At 43.8% G+C, this 22,008-nt stretch overlaps 2 protein-coding genes across 3 annotated transcripts in view; one reads left to right on the top strand and one right to left on the bottom strand.

Annotated features, from left to right (window-relative positions):
• Nucleotides 1-563: 563 nt before the first annotated feature.
• WDR5 (WD repeat domain 5) lies at nt 564-15,747 on the bottom strand. 2 transcript variants are annotated; one of them, XM_075520021.1, is made up of 14 exons: nt 15,441-15,747; nt 13,030-13,219; nt 12,034-12,142; nt 10,609-10,682; nt 9,555-9,644; nt 8,784-8,873; nt 7,486-7,569; nt 6,320-6,375; nt 6,126-6,172; nt 5,235-5,310; nt 3,909-3,942; nt 3,359-3,433; nt 2,654-2,741; nt 564-1,652 (listed from the first exon to the last, which is right to left on the bottom strand). In XM_075520021.1, the coding sequence occupies exons 2-14, from the start codon at nt 13,108-13,110 to the stop codon at nt 1,552-1,554; spliced, it is 1,005 nt and encodes a 334-aa protein (XP_075376136.1). In that variant the 5' UTR covers nt 13,111-13,219; nt 15,441-15,747; the 3' UTR covers nt 564-1,551. The 2 variants fall into 2 exon arrangements, with proteins under 2 accessions (XP_075376136.1, XP_075376135.1); XM_075520020.1 differs by lacking the exon at nt 15,441-15,747 and adding an exon at nt 14,876-15,030.
• The window catches only part of BRD3 (bromodomain containing 3), a 51,443-nt gene continuing 44,222 nt past the window's right edge, over nt 14,788-22,008 (top strand). Inside the window, exons 1-2 of the mRNA XM_075520016.1 lie at nt 14,788-14,819; nt 17,093-17,242. The gene's annotated coding sequence lies outside the window, so the exon portion shown is untranslated. The remainder of the gene's footprint in view (nt 14,820-17,092; nt 17,243-22,008) is intronic.

The raw sequence follows: 22,008 nt of genomic DNA, 5'->3' as shown, positions 1-22,008 counted from the left end.
TCTTCTCTAAGGGTAAAGCAAGGCAGTCTCCAAGCAGCCACTAGAGGAGAGGTTAGTACTGTAATTGATTTTCAGTTATTATCGAGCACATGAGGTCGATACCAAAAAAATGGATTTTTGCTTCACCAGGAACAAAACATCCCCTTACAGCAGAACCCTTTGGGTGCAATAAAACTTGTGCCTCAATGCAATTCTTAACCACCACAAGCTAAATCCTGGATCATCACTCAGCCTGCCCTGCCCCTTCCACACGGAGAGGGCAGCAGGATTCCTTTCCCCTTAGCTAACGGTCTCTGTGAGGGTTTGTACTAATGTTGCCTCTGCTGAGGACACCTTCAGTTCAATCTTCTCGCTTTCTTTAAACAAATTTTGACTTGAGTTACGCTCCTCTTTTCTTTCTCCACAACAGATGTAAAGCACCACGATGCCGCTCCTCCTTCTTTCTTCTTCCTCCCCTCCTCACTCAATGGAGCTGCTACAGAAATACTTCCTTCTAAAGGTGTTTTTAAGAGAGGCTTCTTTGGACGCAGACACTTCACAGTAGTACACTCTTACCACAAGCATACACATAAAATCCCACCTTTTTATTATGGCATATGGTATTTTTTGTTGGATGTGTAAATACCACATGGGTATGACAAAAAGGGAAAGAAATACCAACGCTGAAACAGATACAGAGTCATGCCATTATCAATACAGTTTCATACGATGGATTTTCAAGATACAAAAGTCTGGGGTTTTTTTCTTTTTACATTGAAATAACTTTACAGTGTTCTGTGAGCTTGCTTTATAACCAGAAGAGAAAAAAATTAAAATATGCTGAGAACAACTACAAGCAGGATTCATTTTAATGGTTAACAGAAGAACTGTAACTTTGCTCTAGAACAGCATCTATTAAACACACGTAACAAGAGGTAAGCAACTATACAGAAGGTAAGAGGAGATTTCACCACAGGAGTCAAGTCAAGGGCAGGAAGAGGGAAATCTGGAACTGCATGGTTTTATTTGGTCACAAAGTTTGAGCTGAGTGTTTAAAATGATGCACCCTTAAAGGTGCAGTACTCCTATTTAAAACAATACAGAAACTTCCCAAGAGACTAGAACCTATGTTCTGGAAAAAAAAAAAATTAGACATTTTAAAAAAATTCCGCACATCTCTAGGCTCGTGACTTAACTTACTGTTACAAAGTAGACTGGCAGCTCTTCCTTAAGCAGCAACAGTGCCCAGAAGTAATGCCACCATAAAGTACAGTATCTTTGGGGTGTCCAATACAAGGCTGACACTTCTAACACGATGTCAGAATGATCCATTTATCTGCCAAAAGATTAGGCAAGAAAAGGAGACACTGCATCTTTTTTTTTTTTTCCACCACGTTGCCCGGTTCTAGCAAACAGCTAAGACGTTTTCTTTGGGCCAAGACTAACAGAAACCACTTTATCAAATATTCTTCAGGTTTCCTGCCAAACTGGATTTATTATTCTCATGTGGTTTTTTCAATTTTTTTTTAAAAACATTTTTTCCTGACAGTCTCTAAAGTGATACTGGAACATTTAACAGTCACTCTTCCACAGTTTAATTGTTTTGTCATTTTCTAGTGCCGCTGATGCAATGATGTTTTCTGTTGGGTGACAAGCTGTTGAGATTACAACATCTAAGCAAAAAGAAAAGAGATACAAATATCATTATTTACAGCAATGAAATCTGGTTCGTAGTGAAATGAAATGCATATTGCTACTGCATTTTAAAACGGCATAGCCAAGTTACTATTTACTTGTAGCAGAATTACAAACGCATTATTCATAAATATTTTCCAACTATTGCTTCTCTGTGAGGGGAAATACTAGCAAAAAAGAATGGAGAGTAGTAGTTGGAAAGCATTTGACAAGTTTCAAAATGCGAGAACTCTCTAGATTCTATTCTTGCTTACTTCACAGGCAAAACTCTTGGCATATTATGTCAGACACAGCTAATAAAAAACCCAGCTCAGTTTTTTCTTTCCATCTAAGGTATTTCCAACTTCCTATTCAACGCTTAGATAGCACTTCATCTTCAGAGCCTTGCCTAGACTGAAAATGAAAACCTGCTGCCACTGACCCCACTTACAGTCCAAATCAATGGTTCTGCAAAGGAATAAGCATGCTTAGATTTCACAGCATAGTTCCTTCTAGTCGGTACAGGGAAAGTGCTGTTCTCTTACAGGATTCAGACTGAAGTATCACATCAGGTGACATCTCAATACATGCTCAACTCTGCCTTCAAGACCAGGCATACGTACAGACATTTACAAACAGCAGGACCACATCAGTCCTTATCCCTTCAAGAGCTGCAGCTTTGGAAGGTGTTAATAGGCAATACAAAGTCAGTAATATTATGAGTCGCTTAAATATCCTGACCAGTTCTGAAGTCAAGGAAACCTCTTTTGTAAGCTGATGTCAAAGTTCTCACGGTGAAAGAATAAACACTTGCAATTCCCATAAAAAACCCTTCATAAAAAGGAGCAACTCCTAGGGTTCAATTTAGCTTCAGCCAGTCAAGAATTTATGGGTCTGACAGTCAAAACTAAACATCAGAGAGAAAATGCTCATGTTAAGCCCCCATTACAAGCTGATATGAGGGATATTCCATCAATAAAAACAAAATCCTCTTCCACACCTGTGTGTCCTTGTAATTTCTGTACAATCTCTTTTGTCTGAAGGTTCCAAATATAAACCAGGTTGTCTTCTGAACCAGACACGATCCACTGGAGGGGCAGAGAAAAAACACACAGTTATTTTAATCTTTCTCTTCATCTGTATCTAACTGCTATTATTCAGTAAACATTTCATTGTCATCATATGAAAAGGAACTTCCAACATTATGACTGCTTGATGCGGTTCATTCTCTCTCAGCCCCTCTTCAGTGCATATAGGCAGCAGAAAGCTTTGTTCCATCCTGCGTACGCCGGAGGAGGAAAACTAATGGAGCAAAAAGTGCTAAGGTGGTTCTGTGTTAGGACTTAATCTCTGCTGATTTGTTGTGCCTTCTCAACCAGAACACACCAACCTATCATCTGATGGCTGACTACTGTGTGGCTATGGCGAACAGATACACAAGCAGCCGCTCTCCTGCTGCAGGAAAGTCCTTTTCTACTGCTGCAGTGGCAGGAGCCTGCAATGGGACAGCGGGCCCACCTAGAAGCACAGACACCAGAGGTGCTCAGAGGGACTTTCCTAGGACACGCTCTTCTCCCACTGCACCATGGCACCTGTGAACCAGCACTCACCAAAGGAGGTTTCCATCCCCAAACTACTGTTTCTTCCACAGAGAAAAGCAGTAAAAACTGCACATCGGTAAAAAGCATCTCAAATAAACACTAACCTTTCCACCAGTAACAGAGAAATTTGCAAATATGCAGTACTTCTCATTTTTGTGTCCTGTGTACGTCTTCAGGCACTGAAAGTGAAGAGCCACAAGACATTAATACAGCTGGGAAGTAGTTTTCTCAGTCAAGAACAAACTCTCTTGGCAGAAAAGACTAAATATATCTGCCTGTGCTTCCCACCCTGCCAACTTATCTAGAGGATGCAGAGGGCATCTAAATAATGGGGGGGGGGGGGGGGGGGGGGGGGGGGGGCGGGAAAAGGGCCCTAAATTTGTCACATTACCACAGAGAAAGAGAGCAACAGCAATTCATTGTTCATAAAGAGAAAAATGCAGAAATATAGCTTTACTTAATGTCTCAGGGCTATGCAGGAGCCCGATCACTTTTTTTTTTTAAAGGCATCTTTAGTCCTCTCCAATAAAGGGGTACTAACACTTTTTTCTATAGTATTCATAAAATGTTAAGCAAGCTTAAAAACCACAGATGAAATCCAGATTTTCCTACAAGCTTAGTTAAATCTACATAGTGAGACAGGATTGTTTTTACCTTTCCTTTGCTGTAGTCCCAAAGTTTAAGAGTGCTAGAAAACAATAGAAAAACAAAGATTTGTAGTTCTTGGGTTTTTTAATCTGACAATTTCCTAGCAGTAGAAAAAGTTTCTCTATACCAGAGTTCTTAAAGTCTACATGGATCACTTATTCTGGCTTCGGAATGCAGCATTAGTTAACCCCAAAGTATCTATTTTACTGCCATGCCATTCATATTCTCCTCCATAAAAAAGGGTGTATTTAAATATTTCCCCACACCTGCAAGTTTCTTTATAAATAATGACCAGACAATTAGGGAAACAATGGGCAGGACAACAGACAAATTACAGTGAGAGAAGATAAGGTGGTTTGGCAGACATCCCCCAACTCCCAATGCATTCAAAAGATTCATACAGATTTTATTAGACATCTTCTTTCTCAGGGTGAGAAACCCACTAGAAGCAGAGCTGGCCCTACAATCTATCCCCTTTCCCCCAGCTGTTTTAAAATCAAATCCTGCTGAAGGTAGATACAGACCAAAATACACACACACTGCCCTAATTTTGCAACTTGCAGTCCTGCACCAGGGCACTTCAGGGGAGTAAACAATAGATCGAGACATCCTCAGACCGTTCAAGTCTAAGCCAGTGCAGAGCAAGTGAATAAGCACGCTACTGAATACAATTTGGACATGAAGCAAGTCACTTGTTTCAGGCAAGCACTAGGCTCTTCCACAGACTACGCAAGCCCCGTGCACATCCAGATACAGACCATCTGTACTGATACCCAGGCTACTGCCAGAGCTTGCAAGATAGTCCCCTTTCTCTTCCCCAGGAAGCCTAACCTGGGTTTTATTACCATCTGTAAATGGAGATGATAGACCAGCTAATCCCTTCTTAGTAGCTGCATCGAAATTCTCTAGGTGAATCATTCCCCATACAATCAGCCCACCTGCACTGCTTCTATGCCTTACACACAAAGTTATTTATATATTGCAGCCTTTTATAGGCTAGATTTTCTGTCTCTCGATGTTACAAAAGAATCATACGATTAATGCAAGGAAATGCTGAGGTTTTGAAAGGTACAAAAAGGAACGAATGGGTGTTGCAGTCACTAAGCAGTGCCAAGACTTTAAAAAGAGCCAAGTCCTACCTGTGCCATTAGCAAAGCACAACACCTTGCAGGCTTTTCAAGTTTGATAGTATATATGAACTTGTTTAGTATCATTACTATGCTAGCTAAGCAGCAGCAAAATCAAGTTTTATCTGATATTCATACACTTCAAAGTCTGTGGGGTTGTTTGTTTTTTTGTTTTGGTTTTGGTTGGTTTTTTTTTAATACTTACTTGTCCAAAGTTGCAGCTAGTATGTATTTGCCATTTGGGGAGAATTTCACAAAAGACACAGGAGGGTTATCATCATCTACAGTGAAAATAAAAGCGGTATTAGAAAGTGCACAGTTGTATTGTCTCATTGACAGAGAATTTCTTTTGACAATAATTTGTTAATTGTTTCACTAAAACAAGCTTTCGGTTTGTTGTCCCTTGGTACTTCAAGAAAGAGAGAGGCATAAGAAAGGTGATTTTTTCCATAATTTAAAAAAAGGATATTAAGCATTTTTCTCACATACATTTTAAATAACCCTTTGTAACTGAACTTTCCTTCCTTGCATCAATACTCATAAGAGCAAGACTGTAACTCTACCTTTAAAAAATCATTATATTAGAATACATGCCACTGATTTGCAGTGCCATATTAACTTGCCTATGTAATGCTTTATAAGAATATGAAGGACTGAGGAACACAAGCCTAACAGGTGGTTTCCCTTCATTAGCTCTGTTCCCAGGATGCCTCATGCATCTTGCAATAAAAACAGGCAGCTTGTGTACTCACAGACTACCTGTTTTCATCACATCTAACAGCACAAACCACTTCGTCATTACAGATTTGAACTGCTGCACAGCAAGCACTACAGAGCTGAACAGTAGAGAACTTTGGAAAACTCTCATTTGTCCATCTATACTACACAACACTCAAAGCTTATGCAAGTTTCCATTCATGTGAGAGGATAGTTCCTCTTATGGAATAGATAGGAGGACAATAGTGTACTAACACAATGGTAGGGGGACAGTAAAATAGAGCTTAAGAAAGACACTGTTCACAGCAATGATGCAGAATATCTATGTCACAACTTAACAGTGAAGAATGGAGCACAAACAAGAAGTATTCCTACTTACCAATCAGTGTTTTCAAGCACTGGCCTGATGCTGTATCCCAGATTCGACTATTAAAAACAAACAAGAATCATTACTATTGGTTTTGAAGCCTTTGTTCTGATTTTAACATTACAAATACAAGCTTTTTTCAAAAAGTCCTTTTTTTTAAATGCAAAAGGTTTGAACTGTGCTGCAGACAAGAAATAACCACTTACCAGAGCCCATCATAGCTACTTGACACTATCAGGGATCCATCACGATTAAAATGCACCTGTAATATTACAGAAGGGGAAAAATAATTTTATCAATATTCACAAAGATCAAATTTTTAAGCCCCACTGAAAGTACTTATCTTCCATTACTGACACTGCAATTCATGTGGATAGAAGCAGGAAGTCAAACATACAAACAACAGGCACAAGTTTAGATGGGTAACATGATCAAAACCAAGATTCTTTCCTCCCCCAGTTTGTCTGGCATAATTATAAAGAGGAATGGATGTTAACTACAGCTGTTTATTTAAGCATCAGGAGCTGGAATACATGTTTCTTCAGAAGCTAAGAAGAACACTTGAACACAGAGATACTCTGTTCAGACAGCATTAGCTGCTCAAATAATAGTAGTATCGAACCCGGGGATATTACCTTATAATTTTAAGGGCATGGAATTTAACCTCACATGTAGCCACATATATGTTTTAAGGTCAATTTATTCCCTTGAACTACACCTCAAAATACTGCTATTTTAAAGAATAATTACTACTAACATTCATTTCTAAGTGTGAAATATCTTCTACACAAGGCAGAATAATTGTGTTACGACAGCCACAGTTTAGCACATCTGAGGCTCAAATTTTTTTTCAGTTTCCTTAAATTCAAAAATATTAAGAGTTGAACACCTTCTGGTTTTCCTTCATTTGAATGGATACTGCTGTATTCCAAGCTCCTTTTACCTATTAAATGAATGATATTTGAAACGGAGCATATTATGAACTACCCTGCTCTGGACTTCAGTTACAGCGTGGAACAACACGAAAGCAACAGACATACAGGCTGTTCTCCAATCCTCAAGTGACCGCAAATCTGTGCCCCAGCATCAGACTGCTAGACTCAGGCATGACTGGCACACCACTATTCACTGCTCCCCACATTAACACCCAAGACCGAAATCTGTATCGATCTTACAGAAAACACTGCTCATTTCATTCTCTTTGAGCAATGACCACTGGCAAATCCACCACAGCCCATCCACTACACTGTGTAAAAAAGCCTGATAATAGAAGTTAGAGCACAAACCCACTCCTCTACAAACAGAGGCAGGAGAGGAACTCTGCTAAACAAAGTAAGCATGTTAGCGCATTCATTTATTGGAAGGGACTTACAGCTGAAACTGGGTCAGAATGAGCAGGCAACGTCTTGAGGCACTTCCCTGTTTTCACATCCCATATCCTCACGCTTTCGTCAAACTGAAGATTGAAGAAATGCACAAGGTGGTTTAATGATGCACCTATTTGAGGCATGCAAGGCGTTATAGCTTGACTAGATGCACATGCCTTCCTCCAGCTGCACTGCAGCTGCATCAAAAAGCCTAGGACACAAGCACCACACAGGGCAAAAATAACACACTGGGAACATAGCTCCCTAAACTCTTCCTCTCCACGCAGGAAATCTGCATGTTGAGGATGGCTTGACTGCGTCCCCAGGCAAATACAGCAGTGGCACTGCACAGTTCTTCTGACTACAAGCTGTGTTTGTGGAAGAAGACAGAGAACTGAAATGGTAAGGGGTTGTAACCGGTACCCCCTGCTCCCGACCCTTGGTAACGGCTAGCATAACTAACGCCATTTTATAAGATGAACAGCCATTCTCTGTGACTGAGCGGATCACGTATTCATTCCCTTTCCCTCATTATAAGGCCCCGACGGGCCTGTGAACTAAGTAGACAGACCAAACAGATTTCTTCTTCCTCTCCCTACCGGCCTCAAGATTCCTGGGCACCAGGCCGATGACTCCCTTCCCCGCCAGCCTTGAAGGTACCAGGCACCCAGCCAGCCCGGTGGTGGTGACCACCCCGTCCCAGAACATGGCAGCGTAATAGCACACAGAGCACTGTCTACAAAATCAAGCAGGTTCAAGTCCTAAGTGAGGAACCTGGACCAGAACTGCTGCTGGACAGTGAGACTGTGACCCCCCGGTAGCCAGGGACACCCCCACCATCATCTGCTTCCTCCGAGGATTGAGTGAGTGACTCTTATTCTTTTATTTTATATGATTTTTGAGTCTAGATTATGACTGTAATATTCACACAGCAAACCACATATTAAGATCTGACCTGATATGCAGAGAGTCCAGGTGATTAGAATACTTTAAATTAGGATCCAGGTGATTAGAAATTATAAGTCAAGTTGCATTATAAATTCTGTATTATGCTACCTATAAATTGTACTATATTGATTCCGCTTGTAGAAATCCTGTGCCATTCTAGTCATAAATTCTGTGCTATACTAAGCATAATATCCTGTTAAGAAAATAAAGCTTTAATTGTAACTACTATTTAGTGCCGTTGTCATTCTGCCAAGGATCCCTAAAAGAACCTGTCTGTCCCCTTAGTGTCGGGTGACAGGGGTGTGAAGCACTTGCTTGCACAAAGGGGAAAAAAAAAAAAAAAAAAATCACTTACTGATCCAGACACGATGAGGTTTGACTGAGGGTTGAAGTTGCAGCAGAAAACGTAGTTACTGTGCCCTTTCAATGTCTTTAAGCACTTACCCTGAAATAAGATTTAGCAGAGTTAAATATACAGCATCCTTCACAGCTATAAATGCATTCAGATAAGCTGCATTAAGGTTAATCACTGTGCAGCACACAAAGAAACCACCTTTAACCCCAGATTTAGATGGGCAGAGGACCAGCTACAGTGAAACGACAGGAAAGAAAAAAGGAGACATGTTTAATGATTGCAGCCAAGTTGCAAACCCTTTGGGCAACACAGGACAATCAAGCAGTTTAACATACCTAATCAAAATTCAACCAAATTATCCAGTTCTCATTGTAATCGCAGAAAAGGAAGGGGGGAAGAAGCAAAGACAGGTGAAGCCATGATAAGAAGTTACAAAAAGGTTTCATCTGAGAGGCTGCTTTCAGAAACGAAGCCCGCAGTTGCACTGCCACCATAAGGCTTAAGTGCTCTCAGAAGATAACCAGACTCCTCATGGTACCCATAAGCATCCCCCTCTTTCCAAAACCAGGCAGCGTAACTCACTCATCCTCACAGCCCATTCAACCAGCAGCTCATTATAAGCAGGAAAGAGTGAGTATTACCCAAAGAGACTCCAGTGCTTAAAACCCTACCTTTTCTCATCATAGCACATTAAGGCTGTCTCTCAGAAGAGCATGAGTTAAGATGCCAATGCTGGGGAGAAGGAAGGTAAATAATAGTTTCTGCCCTTACCGAGCTTACGTCCCATATTTTGAGAGTTTTATCATCGGAGGCAGAGACGAGAAGGTTGGAATCTGATGACCAAGCAACATCAGAGATACCCTACAACAAAGGAAAACAATCCTCTTCTCAGTTCTGTTTGTTCACTGACACAGGAAAATGGAAAACACAGACTGCATATTATATTCACAGTTGAAGCCTGAACAAAAATTCAGCATTGAGAGCTGGGAATCCATTGATTTGACTGGGTTAACAGCTCCTTTGACACTTGTTCATTTTAAGCTGTGACACTTGTTCATTTTAAGCTGAGCCATATATTCCAAAAACATCAATGGCTTGTTCACGTAGCTCTTACCGTGGCCACCAACACCCCTTCTTGGAATTCACAAACAGTATGCTATAGAAACTAATCTGAGTAAGTGGCTTCTCTTCATGACAAATGGCTTGCTCTTTACAGTCTGAGTCCCTAAAGGACTGGAGAAGAAAAAGATTCTACTGTTTTTTCTTTTGGTGAATTTTTTCTTATGAAAACTTCACCATGTAAGAAACTTTAGAAAACAAAACAGAAGGGTTTGGGAGTTTGTGTTTTCTTTAGAACTTTGAAGAATGAGTAAGTGTTGTGTTTATGTAGGCAAACCCACAAGAAAAATTCAATATCCTTAAAAGGCAAGCCATTCTGCTCCATATACAAAAGAAAGACGGAACAGGACACAGTGTTAGAGTTTACAGGGATTTTCACCCAAGAAGGCACTGCCCAATGTCTGAGGTTGGTGTTCCTGAAATGGAGGGACTCAAGAAAATGGCTAGGCAGTGTGCATGTAGGTACTCCATTATCAGCCTGCACTTCACCCATATTTCCAGCCTGACCTGGTATTACTTCAGCAATTCCAGTCCCAGGCTGTTGCGCAGGACTGTATAAACAAAGAAGTACAAAACGAGACTGAAGAACAAGCCTTCTACACAAGTCCGACCAACCAAGAATGGAAATTCCTGGATGAGGAAAAGAAAGCAAAATTCTTTACAAGTAAATTCACATTCAAGTGCACAGTAATCTCCTCATACTTACCAGTTTATGACCAGATATTGTTTTTTCAAACTTGCCATCATATGCTCCCCAAATTTTAATGAGTTTGTCAGCAGCTGGAAAAGAATGTGCCAGTTAAGAGATTAACAGCACTAACAGATACAGCTGTCCCTTCCAGGTGGAAAGAAATATGTTAACTACGTCTCTGCAAACACTGGGTAGTTCTCCCTCCCCAAGCAGACCTAAGTGTATAAGGTAATATGTAATTGGTAAAGAACAGTTTCACACACGCCAAGCTGCAGCAGCTGAGATTACATAAACTGCCTGGAATGCAGAGAGTCTCCAGCCGCTTTAGTTTCTCTGATGATAACTTGGGTTTCTACTTTTGTTTTAGACTGCGAGTGGTAGAAGTAGTACTGTTCCATAGGAATGCTGAAACGCTTTTGCCCAAAAAGAACAAAAATTACACCACAAGCTGGACTGAATTAATACCTGCAAAAACCCAAACATATTATTCATGTTAACTTGCAAAACACACCAGAGAAAAAGGTTCATATTTGCCAGAGGTAGAGGTTGGAAAACCTGGGCAGGGGAGAAGGGGGGGACTTTCATGAGGACGCTTGAACATAAAAATTATTTATATATGGTATGCTGCACTGGTCTTATTAAGGCTATTTGCAGTTAAGCCAAAGACCTAAGTCATTCCCATGTCCGGAAGATGTTCGAGTGGCCCTCACCATCATACTCCACAATGTTCTTTTCAATTGCCCTCTCCTTGTATACGGATCCTCTCTGGATCACTGAGGGTCATATAAACACATTTTCAAAGGAAAGCTGTCAAGCAATGTTGACTACCAAAACAATTTTAGGAAATACCAAAGCTGACAGGAAGAGGACTTGATCTACCACTTAAGAGAGCAAGTAGTGAAACATTATTTCTAATAACCTTCTGCACATTTCACCGGGCTCTGACTTACTAAACACCACAGGCACACAGGACAGAAGCACGTGGCCAGTCTGCCATACCACATTCTACAGTCCAGTCTAGTATCTCAAAGCTACCTTCCTTATTTCCCAGAGCTAAGCTTTTGCCTGCAGATACTGTACACAAAGTTTAATTTAAAAGCTTAAGCTATGTCTTTAGCGATAGAGAAAAGCACAAGGGTTTCCTTTGCACAGGGAAAGAATCCTGTGTTTGCTTTTGCCTATTTGCTCAGTAACGAAAGCTGAACAGGTGAGGACCCTCCAACCGGGCAACGCACAGAGGATGCAGTCTTCAATGTAACAGGACTTAAAAAGCTTAAAGCAGATTATCTCGAAGACTGACAGCTTTGATATTGCTCCTTTTAAGAAAAACCATGACACTATATCCCTCCTCCATCTGATGAAGGTAACGCTAAAGACAGGCAGTTCTCCAAGGCCCACAACTGCATGTTTTAGATGAGATAAAAAGAAAGCAATACTTACAGGAGCTGGCTAGCCACTCTCCATTAGGACTAAACTTTACTGATGAGACTGCCTTTGTATGTCCCGCTAACGTGAACTTTAGAGCATAGTTTGGTTTTACTGGTGCAGGCTGTAAGAAAAATACATTCAAATGAGTTGAATAAATTCCAAATTTAGTATCTCGGTGACAAGCTCTGTATCAGACTGGATCAGTACACAGTAATGGGCTGCACAAATGTTCACTATAATAGAGATTCCAGCGTTTACATCACCCACCCACCCCCCCCCAAATTCAAAAAACAACAAAGCAAAACAAACACCCTTGCTGTCTGGGGCCAGCAGTGCCTTACTGTTGCATGCACAACACCAACTCATCCTTGGTATGAATTTCATCCAAGCCAGTAACAACCAGGTGAGAGTAATCCAACAGTCCAACCATAAAGCGCTTGGTAGATCAAGATAATACTCTTGGTACTGATCTGTGTAGTGCTTTTAAGCATTTGCAGTTTTCATCCTTATCACGAATTAAATCACAGGCCAATTCCTCCGTACCCCTAAAATACCATTTTTTTCCCTTTTCACCCATTGCAAAGGCTTCATGGTTAGACAGTAACATCTCCTTTGAGCATCTGCAGGCTTCAAAGAATCCGAATAATGGCTGCCTCTCTCTCCACTTTGCAACTACGATCATAGATTCACCAATTCTCCAGTCATCTCTAGGCTCTCCAGGGATACAGCCAACCTGCCTTTCTAATGCTCAAAATGACAAGAAGTATTTTGTTAGCAAGGACTTCCGCTACCAAAAAAACCCTAGCATGACAAAAGAGGTTGTACTCCATTCGCTTTTCCCATAAAATCCTCAGCACGTTTTCAGTTTGAGACAACAGCAGAAGCAGGAATCTGGAGAAGTTCTTAATCTACATTAGAATTCAATTCTCTAATTCTGGTTTGCCTGTTGAATATGCAGGTAGTTGCCATGTGTATTCACACGGATATTGTTCGGAGCCCCAAACACACCTTGCTCTGATTGGTTGAGGAGGAAGGAGTAGATTGTGTTTTGGTGGATTCTGCATCTGGCTTCTTTTCTTCTGTTGCCATGGTTCTGAAGCTGGCAAATGAGACTTATGGTGCTTGAAGGGGAGAATGAATGTGCTGCTTCAAAAGGCAGCCCTTGCCACAGAGAGGAGAGCCGCGCTGAAACGAAAACCTGGAAGAAAAACAAAATATTCTCATTAGCTGTCAAAAGGATTCTCAGCGGCTAGAAGAATGAGATTAGCCTAACTGCAGGTCACCAGAAATCAGTAGGAAAAAAACATATTCTATATCTGTTTAGCAACACAGCAGTATTTTAGGCCTTAAGACCTACTAATGTGCAAGACCAAGAACCCAAGCCATGGCCTTTTATCACTTCTTGGAAAGCTTTTTTCCATTCTGCTCCATTATAAATAGAAATAAAACAGAAGAGCTTTTAGGTGTGGCAGGGTTTTCATATCATATTCCCCAAAATACTTCTAACAAGTACTTAGTACATAGTAAATACAACGGTTTGTACAGAAGGTGGAAGGAACGGTCCAAGGCCTTTTTTTTTTCCACATTTATTAAGGTACAGAATACAAGATCATAATGAATACAAAAAATAACAGGCATTTCCACAGCTTAAGACCTTACTAGATCCCTTTCATCTCGGAATGCAAGTATTTCAGTCTCATATTTCCCTCCTAAACGGCTTGAGCATCAAATCACGCCCTTCTCCGCCTGAGACTTTCACCCGACTGAAAGCCAGCCTTGTATTGCCTCACCAGACTTGCTTTCTGTAACAAAACCCGATAAAGTGCTGTGCCAGTATTCGGTAATCAGGGCTGATGCTGCAGCGGGAACAGTCTCCACTGCAGCTCAGCTACATTTCAGCTTAGTAACAAAATAACCTCCAGCTCACAGTAAGGATTTGTCCTCCAAGCATGCTCACAATATCCCACCATTCTTTTTGCGGGTGGCAGCAGATTTGAGAGCAATAGCGATCGCTCTTCCAGCGACTACTGGCATTTTAAGCATCTCCTTTGCAGAAGGGGAAGGGAGGGCGCAGCGCAGCGTGCTACCAGTTGCCTGTCTGCTTTAATAAGCCCTCTCCACAGCGTGGATAAATCCCTGGTCGCCACAATAAGAAATTAAAGTTTTCTAATGCAGATCAGATTCTTTTCATCTGGAACTAATCTGGGAACTTCGGCGAGCACGCATCCTGGTGCCAGCGCTCAGCTCCGCCTGCACCGCAGCATCCTCCCGCACAAACCCGAGCGCCAGCACCTCGCCAGCACCCGGCTCCCACGCCCCGAGGGGGGATGCGGGTTCCCTGCAAACGCCCAGCACCGGCACAGCCCCCGCCGCCGGGCACGCGGTACCGACACACCCACCGGCCACCCGCGCCACGGCCGCCGGCTACAAACGCCCCTTCCCCGCCCGCCCTCGCCACGCCACGCCACGCCACGCCGGGGGGGGGGGGGGGGGGGGAAGTTCCCCGTGGGGAGCCCAAACTTTCGGGGGCCGGGCGGGCAGCTCCCCGGCCCGCCCGCTGCAGCCCCGCACGGCTGCAGAGCCGCCCGCATGCACGCGCGCCTGCACCGCCCGCGGCGCGCGCCGGCCCGGGGGTCCCCGCGCGGGAGGCGAAGGCGGGAGGGCGGCGGCGCGAGGCAGGGCCGGGCCCGGCGCGCGTCCCCCGCGAGGAGGGCGGGGGGGGGGGGGGAGTGGGCTCCGCGCGCTGCCTGAGGGAAGGCGGCGCCGCGCGCGGGGAACGGCGGTGCGGGAGCCCGGCGGTGAGGAGACGGAGGGGAGGGGAGCCGGCCCGCCCCCGCGCCTCTCGGTGACTTACCGGGGGAAGGGGGAGGGAAGGGGGGCCGGCGGCAGCGCCGCCGCCTCCTCCGCGGCGAGGAGGAGCGCGGCCGCGGGAGGGGAGGGGGGGACGCGGCGGCGGCAGCTCCGGGGCCGCCAGGCGGGGGAATGTGGGACGGCGCATGCGCGGTCGGGGCCAAAGGCTGCACAATGCCGCTCTCTCCCGGGAGCGCTACGGCAAGGCCCGAGAGCCAAAAAGAAGCGCTCGCGCGCGCGGGCGGTGCCTTAAAGGGGCAGGCACCGCCCTCGCTCCGGCCGTTCTCCCGCCCTCCCCTCCTTCACTTTCCCGGGCTGAGTGGCAGCGGTCGGGAGGAGGCTCTGAGCTCCCTGTTGTGCCCTCCCTCCGCCACGGGTAAGGCCCCTGCGCTGCTGCCCTTGCTGTGGGTGGCTCTGTGGGGAGCAGGCATCGAGGGCAGCAGCAGGCCGCGCCCTGCCCGGCATGTTGTGCGGAGGGGGTCTCGTCAGGGCCCCATCCAGCCTTGCGTGGCTTTCCCGCATAGCACGGATCACGCTGGGCACTGGCGGTCAGGTACGCAGCCGCTTACCACATGTGTTGCCGTTGTTCAAAAACCGTTGAACCTGGCTGCAGCGGGGTTAGAGGTCGTTGGGTCGTCATACGCAGGCCAGCCCCTTCGGTAGCATACACCAGTACCACGGATAAAAACCGTTATGAAAAGACCAAGCTAATTCACGGGGCAGTAATGTCTATAATGCATGAGGCTGATGTATGAGCCATTTAACACCGTAATATTTGCCTGGGTGAGAGTGTATCAGAGGCGGTTCTCAGTGTAGCGGCATACAAGGGCCCTGACTCAGAAAAGCGTTTAACTTTGATTCATTATGGCCAAACAGCCAACTTAAAGTTAAGCATGGTTTAAGCACTTTTCTGGAGAGCAGTGTTTTTTTCTGAACCGCAACCCAGCGCCGCACAGAACACATTACAATCTGCTTTCAGTTAAGAGGGAAGAAAAGGAGACACGTGTCATTTACTGGCCCTTTAACACAGGAAGATCTTTGGGCTCCAAAAATTCTAGTGGCAGCTGAGAAAGAAAAAAAAAAAAGAAAAAAAAGTCTGTGGTACAGTGAAGCCAAGGCCCTCCTCCTCCAGCCTGGAAACCCACAGCAGCAGTCTGGAGAATTAACCCTGCCATCTAAACTCAGGGAGGTAAAACACACAGTTATAAGAAATGCATAGTCCCCAGAACAGTATTAGGAAACAAATCCAGTTAAGTTCCTGTTGCCAATTCTTCCAGATGGTTTCGGCTTAAAGTTTTCATTCTTTTAGAAAATAAATATGAAATAAAATGAGAGAGCACAAAACAAATCAGCAGTATAATGCTATGTATTTATTTAACTTTCTGTGATGGGGATAGGGTGTTTTTGTTTCTTTCATGTTGGAGATAAAAGTTTGTATTTTGCTGCTCTTCTCAGTGTCTGCTTTTTGCGTGATATTTTTATATATACATATAAAATACATATAGATGTATGTACAAAAATCCCTATCTATACGGAATAATACCTCTCTGGAACTTGAAAACTGTAGCCTCAACTACAAATTAATCATAATCCTAAAGAACCCCTTAGCGTCTAAGTGTCCTAGATTTTTTAAACAAGTTTAAAGTATGATAAACTCCATTTGGCAAAGTACTCAGTCACATGCTAGACTGGGTTTTTGACAGCATGGCGCTTGCAGAAAAAGGCAGCTCAGCGAGCAAGGGCTTTCCTTTGAGACTGCATAATGTGAGTACCTGGGGATATGCACGGATGGCCTGTTGTCTTTGGATGAAATTTAACTTGTTGGTTATGAGTCATCTGTGAGGGTCTTTCTTGCTCCCCCAGCCATGCTGCCACAGCTGGGATCAGCAGGATGTGGTATCTGTCCAAATTCCCTCTCTGGAAAAGAGTGAGGCTTGGCAGGCTTCTCCCTCACAAAATCTTTCATTCCATTTGGTTCAAAATAGCCTGAACTTGGTGACTTGCCAAGTACACTGGAAAAGACACCTGTCTGAGGTTTTCTGGGGGGAGAGCAGCTTCCCGTAATGATAAAAGGGAAAGAAAAGACCATGAGTGGCTCAGATTATATGGAAGTGACTGCTTTCAGTGCTGCTGGGATCCCTTTTGGATGGCTCTAAAGGTGTCAGGAACAGAGCTGAGGCCATGGGTCCTGCTATGACTAATGTATACAATTTTGTCACAGGTTCCACCGAGACGAGAACTAATCCAGTCCTGCAGATTTGATCCAAAGAACGTTAATGTTTGTGGAAAAGCTCCCACTAACTTCAGTACATGCTGGATCTGCTCTTTAGACCTGACTGCTGCAAACAAGCTCGTGCTTACGTTTGCAATGGTGAGTAATAAGGCACTAAGCTTACAAGCTGTGTAAGTCCATGTTTATGTTTTGGCACAATTAGCAATCTCAGTTAGGACTTTTATTTGCTTGAGCCTCTCAGCAAACAGAGGAAGCGCAGAACAGACTTACTGTGTGTTACACACTGCTCAAGAAACAGAGGGAGGAAGAACTCATAAGAGACCTGCTGCATCTTTTAGGCTTTTAAAGAGCAGCTGATCTCTGACATATAGCTGTTTCTGTGTGGTTGCTAATATGCTGCTCTGTTTTTTTCTAAATCCCAGATACATCGCATTCATATGTTTCTTCTGGGATTTAAAAACTAACACTGAACCTTTTCCAGGCTGATATTTCTACCTCCCCCTCTACAGTATGAACCTTGCTTGCATCACTGCCAACATTTGTTCATTTAAAACTAGGAAATCTTACCCCAGTGGGGAGCAGGTAGGATTAGATTAATTCTGCCCTGGGAGGGATGTGTACAAACACTTAGCCTGGGCACAAGGGGCCTATGGAAGTTGAAGAACTTCTTTCGAAGTAAGATCATTGAACGCTGCATGTATCGAGCTCCATGTTAGTAAAGACCTGTTAAGAAACAGTCCGTGTTTTTGAAGAGAAGGTAGGACTTCACACAGGATTGGAGTCCAGCAATGTGCTATAGTGTATCATTCAAAGCAGATTCCCCCCAATGCAAGTCACAGCCAAGTTAATGCATAAAGGCTGCTGATTTGAGAGCCCCAGACTGAATCACACACGGTCTGACTGCCAGACGTGATGACAGCCTGCCTCTCCCAGCCACTTCAACTGGAGCAGCAGGTTCTCAGCACTTCTGTGAATCAGGAGCTTTGTTCTTGGCTGGTGCAAATGGTTGCAACTCCAATGAACGGACAGTTCAATACAATTAACTCAGACCTCTGACATAGTTTTAGTGAAATCTGAATGTATTTATTACTCATTGTAATTTAGAAGTCAAGGTGTTTGAAAGTGTTACTATTTGGTTAGAGCATCTCTTTACCATTCTCTCCAGTCTTTGTTAGAGGGCAGGAGGAAAAGTAAGAAAACACACAGGAATCCATTAGGGCTTTAGCCAGCTGAAATCTAGCATGTTCTAGGATCTGTTAGTTTAAACTGCCAACTCAGTAGCACACACTATTCACAAGCTTGCTTACCTGTGCAAACTACTGTGTTAACAGCAGGTGCTAGGTCTCTACATCACACTGAATGTGTAACAAAACCATTTAGATGCAGCTAATTTCCAAAGAAACATATTCACTGTGGCCAAAGATCCGTAGCCATATTGGCTGGGCAGTTTCTCTTCACTTCTCAAATTCTGTGGTCATGTCCCTTTCTTCTCTCCCACAATAGTTTAGGCCTTTGCTCTGTTTCTTTCCATACATATAAATCTTAGCCCACTGTATCTTAGCCCAGCCTCCAGCTCCTCCAAGTAATGCTTCTTGCTACATCCTGATAAAAGACACCAAGGTCTGACAGAATATTTTGTGGGCTCTTCATTCCCTTGCTCTCCATTGCAGGGGAAGCCATTCATCCCTGTTTCCCTGGTTTGAGAACTGCCAATCTAGAAGGACATTATTTAAATCCACTCTGGACCCTCCATTGGATATTGGCTGTCTCCAGACCAGCATTTAGATCGCAGTCAAAACTTCTATTTGCAGGTGAACACTTACAAGGTCCTTTGGGTCTTGGATAGCTCAATTCTTTCCTGCCTTCCCATCAGATACCATAGGGCTGTGCCTTTTGGGGCTTGTAGACATCCTGGCTCCTGGGTTCCCTGTTTGGGGGCTCTGCTCACCCTTTTCCATATGAAGAGTGAACACTGAAGAGGCAAAGGTCCTATAGGCACTGAGTAGCCAGGGTGGCCTCGCCAACTGGTATGTCCAGGCTCTCAGAACTACAAAGTATGAGTCAGAAGAGCTGAGTCCCAGTTCTGGCTCTGCCCATGATTCTCTGCATCATCATATTCCCTCTCAGCTTCCTGAGCTGAAAAACAGGGCTCATGGTATTTCCTTACCTACGAAAGCTGTTAGGAGGATTATTGCATTGTTATGAATTCCACAGATGAAAGGTGCTACAGAAGAACAAACTGCAATTATTGTTTCAAACCTCTGCCCTAGGCCTGTCATCCTTACCTTACTGAATAACGCTTACTCAATTGAGGAAATCCTGCCACTACAGTAAAGAAAATCATTGGTAAAGATGACTCTCTGTTGCAATAAGAGCATTTATCCCCTTGTGTTCCAACACCTCTCTGCCACTGGGATGATCGGAGTCATATAATCCCAGACATTTCCTACACTCTCTTAAGCAATCTTCTATTTGGGCACTATTATTTCTTTATTCCAAACATGACTGTTACTGAGTAACTTCTCTTTTTGTAATGTATAATGACATCCATTCTAGAGGTAGCAGCTGCTGGTAATAGGATCCGCTGTGAGTTCGCTGATATGTGAGGTCTCTTGTAGCCCATGGTAGCTGATGCCTGACAAAATGGTCAGAGCGGCCAAATTTGCCTGCCTTGAGGCATGTGGAGCTCACGTCAGCCTTTCACGTGCATGTAAACATACAGCATGCCTACAGATGTGCCCAGAGACGGAGGACAGAATGCATTGCCAATGTGGTATTCATATCCCTTCAGCAGCCTTCTCCGCTTGTAATCCCTTGGTAATTCCCAACTACAAATACTAAGAGCTCCCTTGCAGCGGGGAACTATGGTTTTGATGGTGAAACAGGCACTGAATGGTGAGGTAAAGAATCAGAAGCTTACAGTTAGTACCTATGGCAAAGGTCAGAAAAATTGGTGCTCCAGGTTAGCGTTCCCAGCAGTCCCTGATTACTATTAAATACTGTTGGGTGCAGTCGTGCAAGGCACTGAGTGTGGTCAGTTCTCACAAAACTCATCAGTCCCACAGAGACAAGCATCTCCCTTTTCTGCTTCCGTCCACCCATGTTTTCAAAAGACTCAAGTCCTGCCCTGGACACCAAGAGTAGAGAAGCAAAAAGCGTCAGTGTTTAGCAGCCCTGAAAACCACTCTGGTTTTGCACAAATAAGTTTTTTCTTGTCAAAGCCTATGCACAAAGCTTCCTCGAAGGATGTACGTACCACTGTGCATTAAGGGTTAAAAGTACTGCAGCGGCAAGGAATAAATACACTGCAGGTGTTAGTTAACAAGGTACTAATTGGGTAACTGGAGGTGCAACATAAGAGACCACAGAGGCTAATCAAAAGGCTTTGGGTGAATCTAGGATGCTCCTCTGAGCTTGGGGAGGAGGAGGAAGTAAAAAGCTACTGCTGTAGTCTTGTGTTTTATGGAAAAGCTGGAGTTAAGGTATCACAGAACAGGCAGACTGTTACATCTTGTGTGTAAAACTAATATGACAAAATCAGTTCAGAAGTTCATTTAAGGATTGCAGCTATCTTCTTCTCAGTCTAAGTGCTTTTACTTTGGGCTAGGTAACTTGTGCTTGAATCATTCTGATTTGATTTCACTGTACCTCCTATGGGGCTTATTCAAACTGAGTCAGCCTGTGCCTGTTTGGCTAAACCATTATCTAAACTCACTGCCTTGCATAAAGAAGGCTTTAAGGATCACTAGAATGTATTTGCTTTCCTATTCCCTTGGAGGATGTAGCTAGGTTTGTCACGAGCAAGTTTGCAGACCTTCAGGTAAGTGTGTGAGTGACTTGTATGTTCCAGGTTGAAAGCGGATAGTGGTGAAATCTCTGGGGATAGTTTCCCACGTGAATTGTTTTGCCTGCTCAGCCTGATGCATAATGAACATAACAATTTGGGATGAAACTGTCTTACACCTGCCCTGGGTGAGATAAAGAAGTACAAGGTGTAGTTGGAGACTGCTTTTGGGTTGCAGTTTTGTCACGCCATCCGTCACCAAGCTGCTCTTGAAAGTGGATTTGCCGCGAGGATCAAACTCCAGCTTTTAACTTGTATATGTTCACTGTGAGGTGACTCTGCCCTGCCAGCTTGAAGGGCTTTATGCTCTCGCAGGAACCCTCCTAGCTTCTCTTATCGCCACCCTTTTGCTCACGCTTGCCCGTTTTGCTCAGCCCTCCTGTTGCACTCTCTGCGTGTTGCTGAGGTTGCTGAACACTTTGCATTATGAGACCCCCTGTTCAGTTGCTTAGAACCCTGCCAAGTCTTACATTTCAGCCAACGCACTTTTTTGTTGCAGGAGTTTCTCAAACAAAAATATAAATATGTTTAAAAATCCAACTTGCAGATTATGGTTCAGCTGAAAATGAGTCTTAAGAGTGAAAGGCGTACATTTTCCCAAGTGTTCATAATGAATACTCAGCTGATTGCTCCCTGCACCCTCCCTTGGAAAGCTTCAGCCTGCCAACTTTTCCCAGCCCCCATGCCTAGAGTGGCAGCAGTTTTCATTTAGGGGCTTTTTGGTCATGCTCATGATTTGGTGTCTGTGTATGTTACGGCATTCATAAATTTATACCCTGCTTATCCATGTGGATCAGGCACGTACTAGAGCAGGACAGTGCATTCAAAAGAACTGACCTGGTACTCTTCAGCTCTCAAATGCTTTGATATGCATGTATTCTTTCAGAATTGCCTTGAAAATGGGACTACAGCACAATGATGGTAAAGAGTGTCCTGCCTGCAAAATCCAGTTCTTCCCTATACTCCTGATACCCAGTATCCAGGACGCTTTTAGGCAGAGCAGAGCTCAAGTGGTGTTTCAAGGGGATTTCTCTCTCAGTCTGGCAATGTGGAACGTACG

The sequence above is a fragment of the Mycteria americana genome, chromosome 17, assembly GCF_035582795.1.
Source record: "Mycteria americana isolate JAX WOST 10 ecotype Jacksonville Zoo and Gardens chromosome 17, USCA_MyAme_1.0, whole genome shotgun sequence".
Lineage (NCBI taxonomy): Eukaryota > Metazoa > Chordata > Aves > Ciconiiformes > Ciconiidae > Mycteria > Mycteria americana.
This window is presented reverse-complemented; position numbering and strand designations above follow the sequence as displayed.

Bases quoted from the DNA above. Each gene is read 5' to 3' on its own strand.
- WDR5 (XM_075520021.1), bottom strand. From the start codon at position 13,110: ATGGCAACAGAAGAAAAGAAGCCAGATGCAGAATCCACCAAAACACAA. The intron at 9,645-10,608 runs GTAAGTATGAGG...CCTTTGTTGTAG, and splicing joins CAATATCTGGTCATAAACTG to GGTATCTCTGATGTTGCTTG. The intron at 6,173-6,319 runs GTAAGTGGTTAT...TGTTTTTAATAG, and splicing joins AGTAGCTATGATGGGCTCTG to TCGAATCTGGGATACAGCAT.